Source organism: Mytilus galloprovincialis, chromosome 8, assembly GCF_965363235.1.
Source record: "Mytilus galloprovincialis chromosome 8, xbMytGall1.hap1.1, whole genome shotgun sequence".
Classification (NCBI taxonomy): domain Eukaryota; kingdom Metazoa; phylum Mollusca; class Bivalvia; order Mytilida; family Mytilidae; genus Mytilus; species Mytilus galloprovincialis.
The window spans coordinates 93,669,984-93,688,996 of NC_134845.1; the positions used below are offsets into that span (position 1 = coordinate 93,669,984).

At 34.1% G+C, this 19,013-nt stretch overlaps 1 protein-coding gene across 2 annotated transcripts in view; it reads left to right on the forward strand.

Annotated features, from left to right (window-relative positions):
- The first annotated feature begins 226 nt into the window (after window positions 1-226).
- Window positions 227-19,013, forward strand: part of LOC143042873 (chromosome-associated kinesin KIF4A-like) — a 53,231-nt gene continuing 34,444 nt past the window's right edge. The window contains exons 1-11 of one of the 2 annotated variants that reach the window (XM_076215366.1): window positions 227-334; window positions 3,676-3,914; window positions 6,586-6,770; window positions 7,576-7,665; window positions 8,776-8,942; window positions 9,854-10,068; window positions 12,999-13,174; window positions 14,291-14,418; window positions 15,650-15,710; window positions 16,688-16,824; window positions 17,849-17,957. In XM_076215366.1, the coding sequence (XP_076071481.1) occupies window positions 3,683-3,914; window positions 6,586-6,770; window positions 7,576-7,665; window positions 8,776-8,942; window positions 9,854-10,068; window positions 12,999-13,174; window positions 14,291-14,418; window positions 15,650-15,710; window positions 16,688-16,824; window positions 17,849-17,957 (1,500 nt within the window). In that variant the 5' untranslated portion in view covers window positions 227-334; window positions 3,676-3,682. Of the gene's footprint in view, window positions 335-3,675; window positions 3,915-5,655; window positions 5,747-6,585; window positions 6,771-7,575; window positions 7,666-8,775; window positions 8,943-9,853; window positions 10,069-12,998; window positions 13,175-14,290; window positions 14,419-15,649; window positions 15,711-16,687; window positions 16,825-17,848; window positions 17,958-19,013 lie in introns of those variants that run through there. The other variant, XM_076215367.1, reaches the window with a different exon arrangement.

Here is a 19,013-nt window from a genome sequence, read left to right on the forward strand (position 1 = left end):
AAAAGTTTGGTCGGATTTTTTTTAATAATTTTCTTTTCTTTGGCATGTTTGAAATACATTTCGTGATCCCTTATTACACGTATAGTTATTCATGTTAATAACAGTTTCAGCCATAACTCGAATAATTCAGCGCCCTCTATCCACTTCTTTTCTCGAGGAATATGGAGGTTAATGGAGTGATCGAAGTGATCGTAATATAACGACTGGATTATTCGGGTTATTTCAGCCACCCCTTTTTATTTTCTCCCAAACAAGTCCGGAAATGAGGAAACCGATAAAGGTTCTAAATTTCGATTCGTAAAGCGCCACCTGGAATTTAAAGGCGAGCGGGAAGGTAAATATATAAACAAATGCATTTCCACACAAATCTGAAAATCAGGACACTTTGAATTATTTCTATCCGTTAATATTACATGGTTCATAAAATTGCATCAGCTTAACACGAGGTCACAACTTTCAGATGAAAGTTTTTCAAAAGCTATTTATTAAAATTAAAAAAAGGGGTTGGGTTCCGAATCAGTCAAATTATGAGTCATTCTCCGATCGGTGCAGTGTAGAATGATTCTCCCTATGGTTTGTAGTAAAATGTACATTTATGGTTCATCTGACAGCATAATTATAGTTTTTCAAAAGCTATTTATTAAAATTAAAAAAAGGCCTTTAAGGGGGTTGGGTTCCGAATCAGTCAAATTATGAGTCATTCTCTGATCGGTGCAGTGTAGAATGATTCTCCCTATGGTTTGTAGTTAAAGGTACATTTATGGTTCATCTGACAGCATAATTATAGACAAAAATGAAAGATACGAGGGTACAGAGGTAGCTGCGGACCATAGTCCATGGTCTGCAAATAGTCAAAAAATAACATAAGGACCTAAGAGCTACGGTTCCGCAGCTAGTATAGAGGTATCCATGTACACTCCCTATCAGGATTTATTAATAATGGAGATGTGTCACTAACTTATGTTTATACTACAATTACTTTTACAAGGACAATCAATCCCAACACAAACAGTCAGGGGTACTACTAGTCCGAGATTCCTCTGACTACAACAGCTTTTTTGCCAGACAAGCTGGGGCCGTGGGACGTCAGAGCTCGTCCCATATCAAAAAGTGGACATTTGCCCACCCAAAATAGATGTGCTGCTTTGTCGCTTCTGGTACCGACTGACAGCCTTGGAATTATATAAATCGGGCATCAATCTGTTCATTTCTCATTTATCTTTTCATTTATTTAAGTTTCACCTACATTTGTACCTGCCAACCTCTATTTTCTCATAATAATAGACAGTTTTCACAGTGACCCATCGATTTCGGCATTTTGACTTTCACTTTCATATGGATGTCCAGTTACGAGAGATTTCGTGGTCTCGAGACTCAAATATTCAAATATTTATATTTTTTCACCTCCCTTATAGGAGATCGTTTAACATTTAGTAACCAACCATGATTTTTCAACTCCTTTACAGGAGATCGGTATGAAGCATTTAGTTCTGACCACGTTACAATCCGAAGCTCTCAAACATTTAGATAACTTGCATTGTAAATGAACGAGGTGTTACATTATGGTCTTTTGCATAAATCATCACTGTTTTCACGTGGTCACGTGATAATCTTTGAAGTACTGCCATGGTTTTGGTGCGCATATGAGACCTCTCCCATATTTTTGAATTTAATTCAACAAAAGACAACATGGCCACTTTGTTTTTTCTATTTTGTATAGCATGGTTTAGTCTTGTTTCTTTCTTTCTGTGTTGTAAGGATGTCCATTTGAGATGTAACATTATGTTGCTATTTTTCAAATCCTCATTAAAAAAAATATTTGATTGTGACTTGTGATTGTTAGTGTTTTATCTACAAATGTAAATAATCTAAAGCAATTTAGGGACGACATCAAAAGATCGATGTAGGATAAAAAACTTAAATCAAATAGTTTGGGGGTGGTGGTCAACATTGCTGCAAGTTTACAGTTTTGTTAATCCAAAATCGATTTTACATATATATCCATATAGGTAAATCAATTTTTCCCAAATTAAGTTAAGAAGGGGGGTAGGGGTTCAGTGAAAAAACTATGTGAATTAAGTTTTTTTATCCTACATTGAACTTTTGATGTCGTCCCTTAGCATGGCACAGTGCCATTCTCTTTATTTGCATGCTGTGTGCCCTTTAATGTTTACAGTTATCTGGATCAAGATTGAATTTTTAGCTGGTCAAAGGGAGACAATTATTGACTTAAGTTGGTACATTTGTAGATGTGTAGCATGTTCTTTCATGATTACTTCCATGAGAATTGAGAGCATACAATGTACATCAAATCATTCTTAGTTTCAGCAAAATTAGTGTGTATCTTTATTTGAACGTGATGAAAATTGCTGAAGTAAATTTTTAATCCATTTTTGCATTTTATAACAATGAAAAATGTCAAATTCCTTTCCAAAATGGGTGCCAAGCTATTTACAATAAAATCAGAACATCCGGTTCACATACAGAACCAAAAGATGCATGTAAACATTAACCCTGCAAATCTTCTGTCAAAGTTTACCAAAATGGGAACGCACAGTGATATTGTTGGCTTTTTTTCAAAACTACCTCTACCCTTTTTTATTGGGAAAATATGTGTCATTTTAATCAAATTGGGAAATTTATAATTAACCATGAATTTGACTGGAACTTCAATTAGCAGACCCCCTTTCAAGAGGTAAACCCTCTTTTTTATATTATACACAAAAAGACCCTCAAATCTGCACATATAGTCATTTTAGGCATGAAAAATGTTTAAATGCGTGTTTCTCACTTTGTATTTATGCACAATTACTACTGAGACTGCACTGTTTGGGAAAAAAGTTGCCTTTTTGGGAAAAATTTTAAGCCATTTTTATGCCCCACCTACAATAGTAGAGGGGCATTATGTTTTCTGGTCTGTGCGTCCGTTCGTCCGTCTGTCCCGCTTCAGGTTAAAGTTTTTGGTCAAGGTAGTTTTTGATGAAGTTGAAGTCCAATCGACTTCAAACTTAGTATACATGTTCCCTATGATATGATCTTTTTAATTTTAATGCCAAATTAGAGGGTTTACCCCAATTTCACGGTCCACTGAACATAGAAAGTGATAGTGCGAGTGGGGCATTCGTGTACTGGGGACACATTCTTGTTTTTCAAATTGGAATTCTTCTCCAGGGGAAAAAGCTTTCATTCTCCAATAATTTAAGGCAAACAATATCACTGATGCAACTTCATGCAAATTGTAATCCCCCTTTTGACTACTATGACCTCATGGCTTAAACTAGAACAAGGGAAGTTTAACAAATATCTAATACATTTGTACCTTGAAAGAACATTTGTTTTTGTTATACATGATTGTACAAATCAAGGTCTTACTTCATGTACATGCAGATAAAACAATGTCATGTTCATAATTTTATGGAAATTCAGTGTTCTTCCCAGGGTCTTTTAGCATCATGGTAATGTCAATGAATGTGATGCTATAATCTTAAATGTGATGCTATTTGAAGTGATTATGCGATGGATGTGATGCTATAATTTTTAGAAACAACTTGGTATTTCAATTTCCCCAGTTTATCAGGATGCTAAATGATATATATATCTGAAGAGAATACTGAAATTTATTTCTATTTCTATATAATTATTTGATAATTGGTCATTTTATTTATATATATACAGGTTTACCATGTCGGAGGATAAAGTTATTCCAGTTCGCGTTGCGATCCGTTGTCGACCCCTGATCACCAAGGAATTGAATGAAGGATGTCAGAAGTGTGTACGTTTTATCAACAATGAACCCCAGCTTGTCCTAGGTTCCAACCGATCTTTTACTTATGATTATGTTTATAGTCCTGATCATTCTCAGCACGAGGTTTACGATTCTTCAGTCAAACATCTTGTCAAGCACATCTTTAAAGGTAAGATTCTTACAATCCTGATCATTCTCAGCACGAGGTTTACGATTCTTCAGTCAAACATCTTGTCAAGCACATCTTTAAAGGTAAGATTCTTACAATCCTGATCATTCTCAGCACGAGGTTTACGATTCTTCAGTCAAACATCTTGTCAAGCACATCTTTAAAGGTAAGATTCTTACAATCCGGATCATTCTCAGCACGAGGTTTACGATTCTTCAGTCAAACATCTTGTCAAGCACATCTTTAAAGGTAAGATTCTTACAATCCTGATCATTCTCAGCACGAGGTTTACGATTCTTCAGTCAAACATCTTGTCAAGCACATGCACATCTTTAAAGGTAAGATTCTTACAATCCTGATCATTCTCAGCATGAGGTTTACGATTCTTCAGTCAAACATCTTGTCAAGCACATCTTTAAAGGTAAGATTCCTTCAGTCCTGATCATTCTCAGCATGAGGTTTACGATTCTTCAGTCAAACATCTTGTTAAGCACATCTTTAAAGGTAAGATTCCTTCAGTCCTGATCATTCTCAGCATGAGGTTTACGATTCTTCAGTCAAACATCTTGTCAAGCACATCTTTAAAGGTAAGATTCCTACAGTCCTGATCCTTCTCAGCACGAGGTTTACGATTCTTCAGTCAAACATCTTGTCAAGCACATCTTTAAAGGTAAGATTCCTACAGTCCTGATCATTCTCAGCATGAGGTTTACGATTCTTCAGTCAAACATCTTGTCAAGCACATCTTTAAAGGTAAGATTCCTACAGTCCTGATCTTTCTCAGCATGAGGTTTACGATTCTTCAGTCAAACATCTTGTCAAGCACATCTTTAAAGGTAAGATTCCTACAGTCCTGATCATTCTCAGCATGAGGTTTACGATTCTTCAGTCAAACATCTTGTCAAGCACATCTTTAAAGGTAAGATTCCTACAGTCCTGATCATTCTCAGCATGAGGTTTACGATTCTTCAGTCAAACATCTTGTCAAGCACATCTTTAAAGGTAAGATTCCTACAGTCCTGATCATTCTCAGCATGAGGTTTACGATTCTTCAGTCAAACATCTTGTCAAGCACATCTTTAAAGGTAAGATTCCTACAGTCCTGATCATTCTCAGCATGAGGTTTACGATTCTTCAGTCAAACATCTTGTCAAGCACATCTTTAAAGGTAAGATTCTTACAATCCTGATCATTCTCAGCAAGAGGTTTACGATTCTTCAGTCAAACATCTTGTCAAGCACATATTTAAAGGTAAGATTCCTACAGTCCTGATCATTCTCAGCATGAGGTTTACGATTCTTCAGTCAAACATCTTGTCAAGCACATCTTTAAAGGTAAGATTCTTACAATCCTGATCATTCTCAGCAAGAGGTTTACGATTCTTCAGTCAAACATCTTGTCAAGCACATCTTTAAAGGTAAGATTCCTACAGTCCTGATCATTCTCAGCATGAGGTTTACGATTCTTCAGTCAAACATCTTGTCAAGCACATCTTTAAAGGTAAGATTCTTACAATCCTGATCATTCTCAGCAAGAGGTTTACGATTCTTCAGTCAAACATCTTGTCAAGCACATCTTTAAAGGTAAGATTCCTACAGTCCTGATCATTCTCAGCATGAGGTTTACGATTCTTCAGTCAAACATCTTGTCAAGCACATCTTTAAAGGTAAGATTCTTACAATCCTGATCATTCTCAGCAAGAGGTTTACGATTCTTCAGTCAAACATCTTGTCAAGCACATCTTTAAAGGTAAGATTCCTACAGTCCTGATCATTCTCAGCATGAGGTTTACGATTCTTCAGTCAAACATCTTGTCAAGCACATCTTTAAAGGTAAGATTCTTACAATCTTGATCACCCCCAGATCACTGTACGTCCTTCAACAATGATTAAAGCTCATATCGCATAATCAGCTATAAAAGGCCCTGAAATGATAAATGTCAAACAATTAAAACAAGCAACTAATAGTCTAATTTATTTGCAAAACAAGAATGTGTCCATAGTACACGGATGCCCCACTCGCACTATCATTTTACATGTTCACTGGACCGTGAAATTGGGGTCAATACTTTAATTTAGCATTAAAATTAGAAAGATCATATCATAGTTAACATGTGTACTAAGTTTCAAGTTGATTGGACTTCAACTTCATCAAAAACTACCTTGACCAAAAACTTTAACCTGAGCTTCACACTATCTTCTTCTTTGTTCAGTGGACCATGAAATTGGGGTGAATACTTTAATTTGACATTAAAATTAGAAAGATCATATCATAGGGAACATGTGTACTAAGTTTCAAATTGATTGGACTTCAACTTCATCAAAAACTACCTCAACCAAAAACTTTAACCTGAAGCGGGACGAACGAACGGACGAACGAACGGAGGCACAGACCAGAAAACATAATGCCCCTCTACTATCGTAGGTGGGGCATAAAAAGGAACAAAAAACAAATATTTAACACATCAACAAGAACAACCACTAAATTACAGGCTCCTGACTTTGGACAAGTACATACATACAGAATGTAGCGGTGTTAAACATGTTGTAAGTTGCAAACGTAAAAAAATCCTAGAACACTGTTGTATACATACATCATGTACATGTACTACAAAAAAGCAAGTACTTGTTTGAAAAAAGGAATGTTTGTTTCTGATGTTGTATTATTTCAGGGTACAATGCAACAGTTTTAGCATATGGACAAACAGGAAGTGGGAAGACTTACACGATGGGAGGATGTTATGACATGGTCAGTGAAATAGAAAAAGGTGTCATCCCGCGTGTGATGCAGGAACTGTTCAATGGAATGGAAGACAAACCAGAGTATTCGTTCACTGTTAAAGTTTCATATTTGGAGGTAAAACATTTAAAAATAAAACACATCAACTTCTAAGACAATTAGCAACAATTATTTGTAAGGATACTGCATTCAGCAAATTTTGTTATTTCTCTACAGAAGATTGTGATCGTTCTTTGATCATTAACAAACAAGAGATAAAATGTGTATTTATTATTATTTTCCTCCTTTTCAACATGAAGAAAGGATTATTTTTCTGTACCTCAAAATGCATAGTTCCCTGTTTGGATTCCAGGGTACACCACCTATTGCTTTATATGAGCTGTGTCACATAACAATCGACCTTATGCAAATGAATATCAATACATCTTTTAACCTATTGCAGGTTAGGGCTATTCCAAAACAAAATGTAGGGGGGGGGTTGGGGGTTGGAAGGCAGTTTTTGTCAGCACCTGCCACCCAGACAATTGTAATTGAGAATTATAGTGCATTATAGTGTGAAAAGTTGCTCTGATACCCATCATCCATGTATTATTAATACAATGTGCCTTCCAACCCCCCATACATTTTTTTCTGGAATAGCCCTTAAAAAAAACACAATGCAAAGTCTGTGACTGTTTGAAAATTGGGTTGATATTATAAACCTATAAAACAAATCAAAATTCTTCTTTTAACTTAAGTTATTTGAATGTTCAAAAAATAATCAAAGCCAATATAAATGTACATGTATACATCCACCTATCTGGCTTAAATCTGGAAACCCAATAGGACTAAGGTATGAAGAAAATTGTTTTGAAAACCCAAGAGACAAACCTTCCATCATGATTGCTGATAAAGAATACAATATAAATTTGTTTTCTTACAGATTTACAACGAGGATATCAATGACTTGCTGTGTCCTATGTCTAAGAGAGAGCCACTGGCTATCAGAGAAGATGCAACAGGGGGAATCAGGGTAAACACTGTTGTGGAAACACTGAATTTCTAAATATAGACCATGAATAAAATTGAGAATGGAAATGGGGAATGTGTCAAAGAGACAACAACCCAACCATAGAAATAACAACAGCAGAAGGTCACTAACAGGTCTTCAATGTAGCAAGAAATTCCTGCAACTGGTGGCGTCCTTCAGCTAGCCCCTAAACATATATACTAGTTCAGTGATGATGAACGCCATACTAAATTCCAACATGTAAAAAAGGATGACATGATTCACCAAAAATACATAGACAGACTGAATTTGGTGTTTGATGACGGAGTTTCCAATTTAAATTTTCCTCAGAGTTCTGTATTTTTTTTTTTTTTTTTTTTTTTAATATGAACACAATGATGTGGTGATAAAATCATTTTAACAATTTATATCAGTCTAGACTACATGTATGTTGAAATAAGGAAATGGAATAAATGTGCCAATGAGGCGAACCCCAAGTCATGATGTGTAAAAAGTAAACAATTATAGGTCAAAATACTGCCTTCAACATGGAGTCTTGGCTCAAACTGAACTTCAAACTATAATGGGCCCCAAAATGACTAATGTAAAGCAATTCAAACAGGAAAACTAACATGACCAATGGTCTAATCTATATTGAAAACGAGAAGTGAAAACTCCTACGAAACACGACAACCACTGAATAACAAGTTCCTGACTTAGGACAGGTGCCAACAAATGCAACTGGTTTAAATGTTTTTAAGATTCACTTTGTCATGTTAATACTGAATGTCTAAATATAGACAATTAAAAAAATAAAAAAGATGATTTGATTCACCAAAAATACTGGATAGTTCAACAGACCAATTCAACCACTAACACACAAGTGTATATACATAACACAAGCTTGTTTTCCACTAGCATATACCCTGCGGTATGAAGAACTCGTGACAAGGGTTTCATATGAAATAAAATTAAAAAAATAAAATCCTCCCACCCGCCCAATTTTTTTCAAACATTTGGATGAAAATCTAATTAATTTTAGTTGGCCTAATAACTAATAAAGTCTCTTTCAAATATGGATTCAAACAGAGAAATTGAGATAAATTTTCAACGAAACTTCTCTTTATACTTTAGTTACCAGGTTTACGAGAGAAAACAGTGACGTCCTACGAAGAAACATTGACCTGCCTTAGCATGGGAGGTCAAGTCAGAACAACTGGAGCCACTGCTATGAATAACACATCCAGTAGAAGTCATGCTATCTTTACAATACATGTAGAAATGAAGAAAAAAGACGATGAGTATGTCCAATAATAGTTTAGGGAGCTACCATTTAATTTTTATGGGGGGGCTAGGATGAAATTTTTTGTCCTGCATTTTTTTTAGCTGTAATCTCTGTCCTGCCTTTTTATTTTTCAGTCTGTTCGGTCCTGCCTTTTTTTTTTAGTTTATCCTGACTTTTTTTTTACCTAAATTGTCGTCCTGACTTTTTTTTTTTTTGCAAGTGTCTCATCCTGCCTTTTTTTTTTTACTCAAAGCTCCTGTCCTGTCTATTTTTTTCAAATTTCATCCTAGCCCCCCCCCCCCCCCCATAAAAATCAAATGGTAGCTCCCTTATAGACAAAGGACACTAAATGTCAATATATCACTTGTTGTTAATTTCAATGCATAACATTTCTGTGGTGGGCTTTAATTCATTCATCGAATAAAAAGTATGTCCTTCGCATCAATATTGTGAATTTTGTCAGTGAATTTTCTGTGGATTAATTTATTTTTGTATTCAATGAATAAATTGTATTTTTGTGATTTTTTTTTTTTTTTAATGTTTTTTCAATTGTGTTAATCAGTTCAACTGCTTTGACTGTATATACAAAGAATGTCTTGAAAATAGATATCTCTAAAAGTAGTCCTAGGAACAAAAGAAACTGGTTCTAAGTTAAGGTGGTACCCAACACTTTGACTAAATTAAAATTTTGACAAAATATTTACTTTGACCCTTTGAAAAAAATATAAATTTTCTAAAGACTTGAATCAATCACTTTCACGGAAAAATTACATTGGATATATAGCAGTTTGACGAAGACTAATTTTGTTCATTTGGAAGCTTGATATTTCCTTAACAATAGAACATGATTAAAATATTTAGATAATTTTACAGAGTTATCTCCCTGTAGTGTTAGGTACCACCTTAAAGTCTAATTTACTAATATAGGAACGACACATGTAGTGCCAAGTTCCATTTAGTAGATCTAGCAGGATCTGAGAGAGCTAAGAAGACACAGGCCGAGGGAGAAAGGTTTAAGGAAGGGGTGAACATCAACAGAGGACTTTTATGTTTAGGCAATGTGATCAGTGCACTTGGTGATGATAAGGAGAAAAGGTCATATATTCCATATAGAGACTCCAAGTTGACTAGGCTTCTTCAAGGTAATACTATAGAAAGATATTATTATGCTCCATTTATGGGCATTATGTTTTCTGGTCTATGCGTCCCTCCTTTGAACCACTTCAATGTTAAAGTTTTTGGTTGAAGTAGTTTTTGATGAAGTTGAAGTCCAATCAACTTGAAACTTAGTACACCTGTCCCCTATGATATAATCTTTCTAATTTTAATGCCAAGTTTAGAGATTTTCTCCCATTTTCAAGGTCCTTTAAAGATAGAATATTATTGCTAGTGCAGATGGGGCATCCGTGTACTGCGGCCACATTTTTGTTAAAATTCTGTTTTCTAATATGAAGCTCTTGTTGTGCTTAATAAACACAGACATGGTATATTTCCAGTATGTTAAAATATCATTATAGAATTTTGCAATAGCAGTTATCCAAGCTCACATTTCGGAATGGAAAAGTTCTGAAATAAACAATTTATACCTAAATCTTGTAATATACAGATCTATTCATTTATTGATAAATAATGCCTAGATACCTAGATTAAAATAGGATAGAGCTTGACATGAAATGTTTTTGTGGTTTTAATTTAAAAAAAAATCACTATACTGTAACAACAAAGTTTAGTTCTTTCCATTGTTTGCCAGGTTACATATCTTGTAATTTGTAGAGGCATGTCATGGTAATTTGTAGAGGCATGTCATGGTAATTTGTAGAGGCATGTCATGGTAATTTGTAGAGGCATGTCATGGTAATTTGTAGAGGCATGTCATGGTAATTTGTAGAGGCATGTCATGGTAATTTGTAGAGGCATGTCATGGTAATTTGTAGAGGCATGTCATGGTAATTTGTAGAGGCATGTCATGGTAATTTGTAGAGGCATGTCATGGTAATTTGTAGAGGCATGTCATGGTAATTTGTAGAGGCATGTCATGGTAATTTGTAAAGGCATATCATGGTAATTTGTAGAGGCATGTCATGGTAATTTGTAGAGGCATATCATGGTAATTTGTAGAGGCATGTCATGGTAATTTGTAGAGGCATATCATGGTAATTTGTAGAGGCATGTCATGGTAATTTGTAGAGGCATATCATGGTAATTTGTAGAGGCATGTCATGGTAATTTGTAGAGGCATATCATGGTAATTTGTAGAGGCATGTCATGGTAATTTGTAGAGGCATATCATGGTAATTTGTAGAGGCATATCATGGTAATTTGTAGAGGCATGTCATGGTAATTTGTAGAGGCATGTCATGGTAATTTGTAGAGGCATGTCATGGTAATTTGTAGAGGCATATCATGGTAATTTGTAGAGGCATATCATGGTAATTTGTAGAGGCATGTCATGGTAATTTGTAGAGGCATGTCATGGTAATTTGTAGAGGCATGTCATGAATGTCACAGGGGACTAAACAATGTTTCAATCCAGACTTCTCCTTTTAATATATGATGGATAGATTGAGAAAGTAGATAATTATGCTTTTAGGTCAGACTGACAATAACCATCCACTGGCCAAAATTTTCAGGACAAATATAGGATTAATCACAATGATCACATATTTTGTGTAAACTCTCATTTCAAGTAAGATCTTTACATACATGTAGACTTTTGTGGTCTGTTATTTGTGTAACTTAAAAAGAAATCCTTATTATACCCCACGCAACGGGTTGCGGAGGGTATAATGTTTTTGACCAGTCCGTCCGTCCGTCAGTCCTGTTTCTTGTCATCGCAACTCCTCTCAAACCACACAACAGAATTTCACAAAACCTTTTCAGATCATAAGGACATACTATGTAGTTGTGCATATCGAAGGGAAATTGCGATTCAATTTTTTTTCTAGGAGTTACGCCCCTTTGAACTTATTTACTTTAATGTACTACTGCAACAGTTTGTCATCGCAACTCCTCTCAAACCACACAACAGAATTTCACGAAACCTTTTCAGATAATAAGGACATACTATGTAGTTGTGCATATCGACAGGAAATTGCAATTTAATTTTTTTTCTAGGAGTTACGCCCCTTTGAACTTATTTACTTTAATGTACTACTGCAAGTTTGTCATCGCAACTCCTCTCAAACCACACAACAGAATTTCAAGAAACCTTTTCAGATAATAAGGACATACTATGTAGTTGTGCATATCGACGGGAAATTGCGATTCATTTTTTTTTTAGGAGTTACGCCCCTTTGAACTTATTGACTTTAATGTACTACTGCAACAGTTTGTCATCGCAACTCCTTTGAAACCACACAACAGAATTTCATGAAACTTTGTTGATAATAAGGACATACTATGTAGATGTGCATATCGACAGGATGTTATGATTCAATTTTTTTTCCAGGAGTTACACCCCTTTGAACTTATTTGCTTTAATGTACTACTGCAACAGTTCGTCATTGCAATTTCTCTGAAACCATACAATAGAATTTCATGAAACTTTGTAGATAATAAGAACATGCTATGTAGATGTGCATATTGATAGGAAATTACAATTTTTTTTTTCTTTCTAGGAGTTATGCTCCTTTGAACTTTTTTGCTTCAATGTACTTCTGCAACAGTTTGTAATCGCAACTCCTCTGAAACTACATAACAGAATTTTACAATTGAATCGCAATTTCCCGTCGATATGCACAACTACATAGTATGTCCTTATTATCTGTGATTTTTGTAGATAATAAGGACATACTATGTAGATGTGCATATTGACAGAAAATTATGATTCAATTTTTTTTTCTTATACAATTTTCTTTTCTTACACTTATTTCATTACTCCAATGACAATGTGGGGACGGTGGGGTATGTGAGCGCGCTCACTAAGGTTCTTTAATTGTTTTTAAGATTTTTACTTGATTTAGTTTTAACACTCATGACTGACATGTTATAAATGTTTTATTTGATCAAAGGGAGATAACCCAATGGAGATAATTTACAATATAATTTTCACTCTTAATTTCATAATTTCTAGATTCATTAGGAGGTAATTCCTATACTCTTATGGTAGCATGTATCAGCCCAGCAGACACCAATATGGAGGAGACATTAAACACATTACGCTACGCTGACAGAGCTAGAAAGATCAAGAACAAACCTATAATTAATCGTGATCCACAGACGGCAGAGATCATTAGACTGAAACAGTTGGTAAGGATCAGTTATGAGGGATTCAGGCCAGTCCATTAAAATTGAGTTGGTGGAAATTACATGGGTCATTTATTGTTTTCTCCTTATTGCAAAATTACTGCAAAATTTGATTTTTTTCTGGAAAATCCAGCAACATTGTTTTCTTTTAAAATTTAGTTTTTCCAATGTTTTATTTGAAAAAACATCCACATCGATCTGTATTTCCCAAAAAGAGTTTTTGTTCAAGGAGGGGATATTATAATGTTTTTGTGCATACTCCAGTCATAGAAGTATGAAGTGAAAAGTTCATGATCTTGCCCAAGTTTGGGAGGAAGTAAAAATTCAGATCTACTCTTACACTATTAGGTTGATGTTCTGGGCACATAAAGAATAATCTAATGACTGGTATTTCTTAATCATAAGAAATCTGATGGACAAGGTATAAATTACAGTTGTCACTACATATAGGCAGCAAATATATATAATTCATTGATTTTTTTGAAACTCAGAGTTATCATCCTTGATTTACTTTAAAAAAGATTGATATATTCCATATTCACATTTATATTATAAAAAGCAAAATATGTTTTAAAATCATTGAATATAAAAAGTAAAAACTAACAAGTATTATTCCATATTGGTATTATTTTAGTAGGTTTCTCTATATGAATTGGGTTTTGAATAAAAAAGCATATTCACCTGAGAAAGTGTTATTCACTTAACGTCACACGCTTTTACATGCTACGTTATGGTAAAATGTTTCATGTAAAATTTGTTTTGGTATTATGTTTGTCATCAAATACATTTTATCTCCTCGGAATATAGAATAAAACAATTACTGTCTTTTGTTTCGGTAAATATGTGGTTTAATTGACTTTTGAAAAACTGAGATTCACTTCGGCCGTCGGCCTCAGTGAACATAATTTTTTCAAAAGTCAATAAAACCGCATATTTACCTCATCAAAAGACAGTAATTGTATAATATTAAAGTCTGGCTGGATTTATTTAAACTCCATGAAAATAGACTTATCTTACGGTTCATATACATGTACATCATATACACATTGAGTAATATTAATGCCTATAAATTATTAGTAACCAGAACAACTAAACTTGATACATGTTATATATTTACAGGTAATAGAATTAGAGACAAGACTTCAGTCTGGGGGTTTAACCATTAAGTGTGAGAGTTCAGTAGCTACATGTACTTCAGTATTTTCATCAACAACATCTACGGCAGCATCTACATCCATGTCATACGCGTATGTTTATTTATCAAGGAGATGATGTATTCTGTCTCTGTTTTATCTTTGTCACCAACAGCAAGAGCCGGTCAAGTAAACACTGGTCTTTCAAATTGTCTGTCCAAACACATTTTGTTAGAAAACTTTTTTTAAAGTTGTCTTGGGTTTTAAAAAGAGGATGATTTTATATCTAGTCTACAACTGGTTAATGTTGAGTTGAAGCATATAAGCAATCTTCACATCAGCCATACTAGGTTTCCTGTAGGTTAGGCCAAATAAAAACATATGTGTGGTTCCAGTAACCCGACCGACCCTAGTTAAAAACCCCCGACCCTAGAACTTTTTTTTTCATTTCTGAAAAATAAATTTTCAAACGATCAAATTTTGAGGATTGTGAATTAAAATATTAAATTAAATTCATAGATTTCTGTCATCTGAATTTCCATCACAAGTATCTGTTATGGCTAAAATGCAACAATTCATAACAGAATGCAACAAAATTAACTAAAAACGTATCATGACTGTTTATTTTACAACCAAACACATGTAAAAATGGTGGACTTCTGGTTGTGGCGTGTATAATACCAGAAACAATTTCGGTAAACACAAGATTTTTTCTGGATTTTGACATTCAAAAAAAAAAATAAAAAAAAAAAAAAAAAATTTGCCGACCTACCGACCCTATTTTTTAAAAGTATGTAACTGGAACCACACATATATTTTTATTTGGCCTTAGATGTGACAGGTACAAGAAAAATTTAGCAAAGTTATCTTAGCTTCAATGAAAGGGATTGATCAATTATGCTTTAGTATACATATAAAACAATCAATTTCATTCAGGGACATGGGCCAAGACCTGCTATTGGTCAGTTTTTACTTTATTCATGCATGGATAGAATGATTTACATTTGTGTTGTTGACACAGGCATTTTTTTTATTTCATAGACTGATTTAGTGGAAAATTTTACTTTGAAATTTGTGTGTCTCTCAAAGTATAATCTTAATGTTTGTTGATCTACCAATTACTCAATGAGACTTCAATTATAGATTCCGTCCACAATGATCTTTCTCAAACAGGAGAATTCCTTGAATGATTAAGCACTTTAAAGAACATGAAGAACATCTCAATAGAAAAGACTCACAATATATATATATACTACATGTGCATTTAAAAAACTTTAATACTGGTAATGTTAGTTTATATTTCCATACGTTTAGAAATAAAATTTTATATTTTTATGTTTTTCAGAGAGCAGGACTCTATAATGGACAAAGTCAAAGAATTGGCAGAGAAAAACAAACAGCTAGAGGTAATATATAATGTGTTTATCACCCATATCATGTTAGTAGGGTCAAAGTTTTCTTACTACTATGGGTAATTTAAGGCTTGTAAACCAAATAAAAAGAACATTACACTATTTGTGGCAAATCCATTGTACGAGAAATTTTAGTATGAATAATATTAAAGATGCATTATTGAGACACCAATCTTAAATCAATATGAGTAAATACTGGTGTAAAAAGACTTCAAAGATATGAGGCTCAACATTTTGTACTCGGACACCTCTTTGGTCTTCAGAAAACTAAGCAGAGAAGCTTGAATAAAAAAGAGTGAAAGGACCAAAAAGTGGTAACAAAAAGTAAAACCTGAAAATAAAACTCCTAGGAAAATTCAAAAAGGAACGTTCCTGAGGGCTATTCCAGAAAAATATGTATGGGATGGGGGGGTTGGAAGGCAGTTTTTGTCAACACCCACCACCCAGACAATTGTAATTGAGAATTATAGTGCATTATAGTGTGAAAAGTTGCTCTGATACCCATCACCCATGTATTATTAATATAATGTGCCTTCCAACCCCCCCCCTCCCCCTCATACATTTTTTTCTGGAATAGCCCTAATCAAATGGCAAAATCAAAATCAAAAGCTCTACATATTAAACAAATGGACAACAACTGTCATATTTCTGACTTGGTACAGGCATTTTCTTACATAGAAGATGGTGGATTAAACCTGGTTTTATAGCTAGTTAAACCTCTCACTTGAATGAGTCGTTAAATTCCATTATATTAATTTATTAAAGCATTTATGATTTTTGAAGTTAAAAAAGTGATAGTTTGAGAATATTTTCAAAGTTCATGTTTTGTTTTACTAACTTACATTTATATGGATTTTTCAAGAGATTGATAGGATCAAACTGTCCTACAATTTCCTATAATTTTGATGTTTTTCCTCTATTTGCCTCTTCATCTTTGTTGATGTATGTCAAGATGTATTTTGTTATTTCAGGAAGAGAATGAGAAGTTGTCTGATGAACTGCAGAGAGCTGTTGATAACAGTGCCAATCTGTGTGAGAAAGTTATCAAGTTGGACCTGAAATGTGAACGATTGAAAAACAGACTAGATGATTTCAAGAAGGACACAGGGTAAAAATCCTAGAGTTGTGTTTCTGGTCCATATAGAAAACATTTCTTGGATAGTTAATGCAAAGGAAAATGTTACTGTATTACCATTTTATTATTCATTTTTAATTCTATCATCAAAGCCAATTTTGGTGGTCAAATCCCTTGTCTCATGGCCCAAACAAGTTATAACAAGTTTCTAATAAGTTTTTTATTAAAGGAAAATTTTATTTTATATTCATGTTGAAGAAGAGAATACCCTTCCCTTTCTTAAAAGAGTAAGAAAATCAGTGTTTTGCAGCAGCAACAAGTTCGAGTAACTAGAAAAAAGATGTCTGACTTAGGGAGCTACCATTTGATTTTTATGGGGGGGCTAGGATGAAAAATTTTGTCCTGCATTTTTTTTTAGTTGTAATCTCTGTCCTGCATTTTTATTTTTCACTCTATTCGGTCCTGCCCTTTTTTTTATTAGTTTATCCTGACTTTTTTTACCTAAATTGTCATCCTGCCTTTTTTTTTTTGCAAAGTGTCTCATCCTGCCTTTTTTTTTTAACTTAAAACTCCTGTCCTGCCTATTTTTTTCAAATTTCATCCTAGCCCCCCCAATAAAAATCAAATGGTAGCTCCCTTATACAACAGTTGAATGTTACTCAGGGCTATTCCAGAAAAAAAATGTATGGGGGGGTTGGGGGGTTGGGGGGTTGGAAGGCAGTTTTTGTCAGCACCCGCCTTCCAGACACTTGTAATTGAGAATTATAGTGCATTATAGTGTAAAGTTGCTCTGATTCCCATCACCCATGTATTATTAATATAATGTGCCCCATACATTTTTTTCTGGAATAGCCCTCATCTTGAGGTTTATGACAAGTTTAACTTCTTGTTTCTTTAGTTTAACAAATATTCCAGTTTAGTGCATTTTTAATGCCACCCATAAATATTAACCAAAAACTCAAAACAATGGGACTTTTGTCTAATATATTATACTGGTGAGCATGCAGAAAACTTGATAATGCAAATATTAAAAGGGAAATTATGTATCTATTTTTAGGTTGGATTTCAATGTATTAAGTTCAAGTTTAGATGTGAACTCTCATCCAAAGTTGAAAGAACAGATGGACAAATTGAGACATCTTGCTGAACAAGTTAATGATGATAAGGTAATTAATTTGATAGAAATCAATTATAGTTGTTTATGACCCACCTAGGGGCATTATGTTTTTCAGTCTGTGTGCCCGTCTGTTGGTACTTTGTCTGTCTTTCCCGCTACTGGTTTCGGTGTTTTGTTAAAGTTTTTGGTCATGATAGATTTATATGAATCCAATCAACTTGAAACTTATTACACATGTTCCTTATCATATGATCTTAGTGTTATGGTCCACTGAACATTTAAAATGATAGTGTGTGTGAGGATCATGGTGTTGCATTAGACCAAACTTTATTAACCAATTAAGATGAAGAGGGGCTTTAGTTTGAATTTAAATTAGAAATTTTTGTTTCATAAGTTTCTTTGTAATCAACAGCTTTTCTGATAGAAAATATTACACATTACTGATTACCTTTTTGTCCCAATACAATGAGTTTTTAATGTGTAGGGGACTATGTAATGCCATGCAATACTCTCAGAATACTTGTTTACACTCTAAAATGTAAAAACACTATGAATACTCTTGTTTTGATGCTTCTATGGCCAAATGAAATAGTATGTGTGGTTCCAGTTGCATCTTAAAATAGGTTTTTTATCTTATGTTTTTTTTTACATTGAGTCTATAGTAGCCACATTCTGAGTTCAACAATGCTTAATGAAAAATGAGAAAAAATAATCATATGGGTAGGCTATTATTAAGACTTGAAAGTAGAGTAATTAGGATAACTGGAACCACACATATATTTTTTTTTGGCCTAAGTTGTGATTGTTTTTTGTCTGGCTTGACGGAGCAAATAGCGAGAAATAGGTATGCTGTTTCCCATGTCGGCGGCGGCGTCAACAATGTATTAGTTTGTGATTCGGTCTAGTTTATGGTGAACCACTGGCTGTAAGTTAAAGATATTTGGTATGCAGTTGTATTAGTATTGGCACATACCATTACCATTGAGATTATATGGCTCTGCCCCCTCAGTAATGGTCTATTGACCTTGAAATTTTTGTTTAGTATCATGTATTAGTTTGTGATTAGGTCAATTAATGGGGAACCACTAGTTAGTAATGATATTTG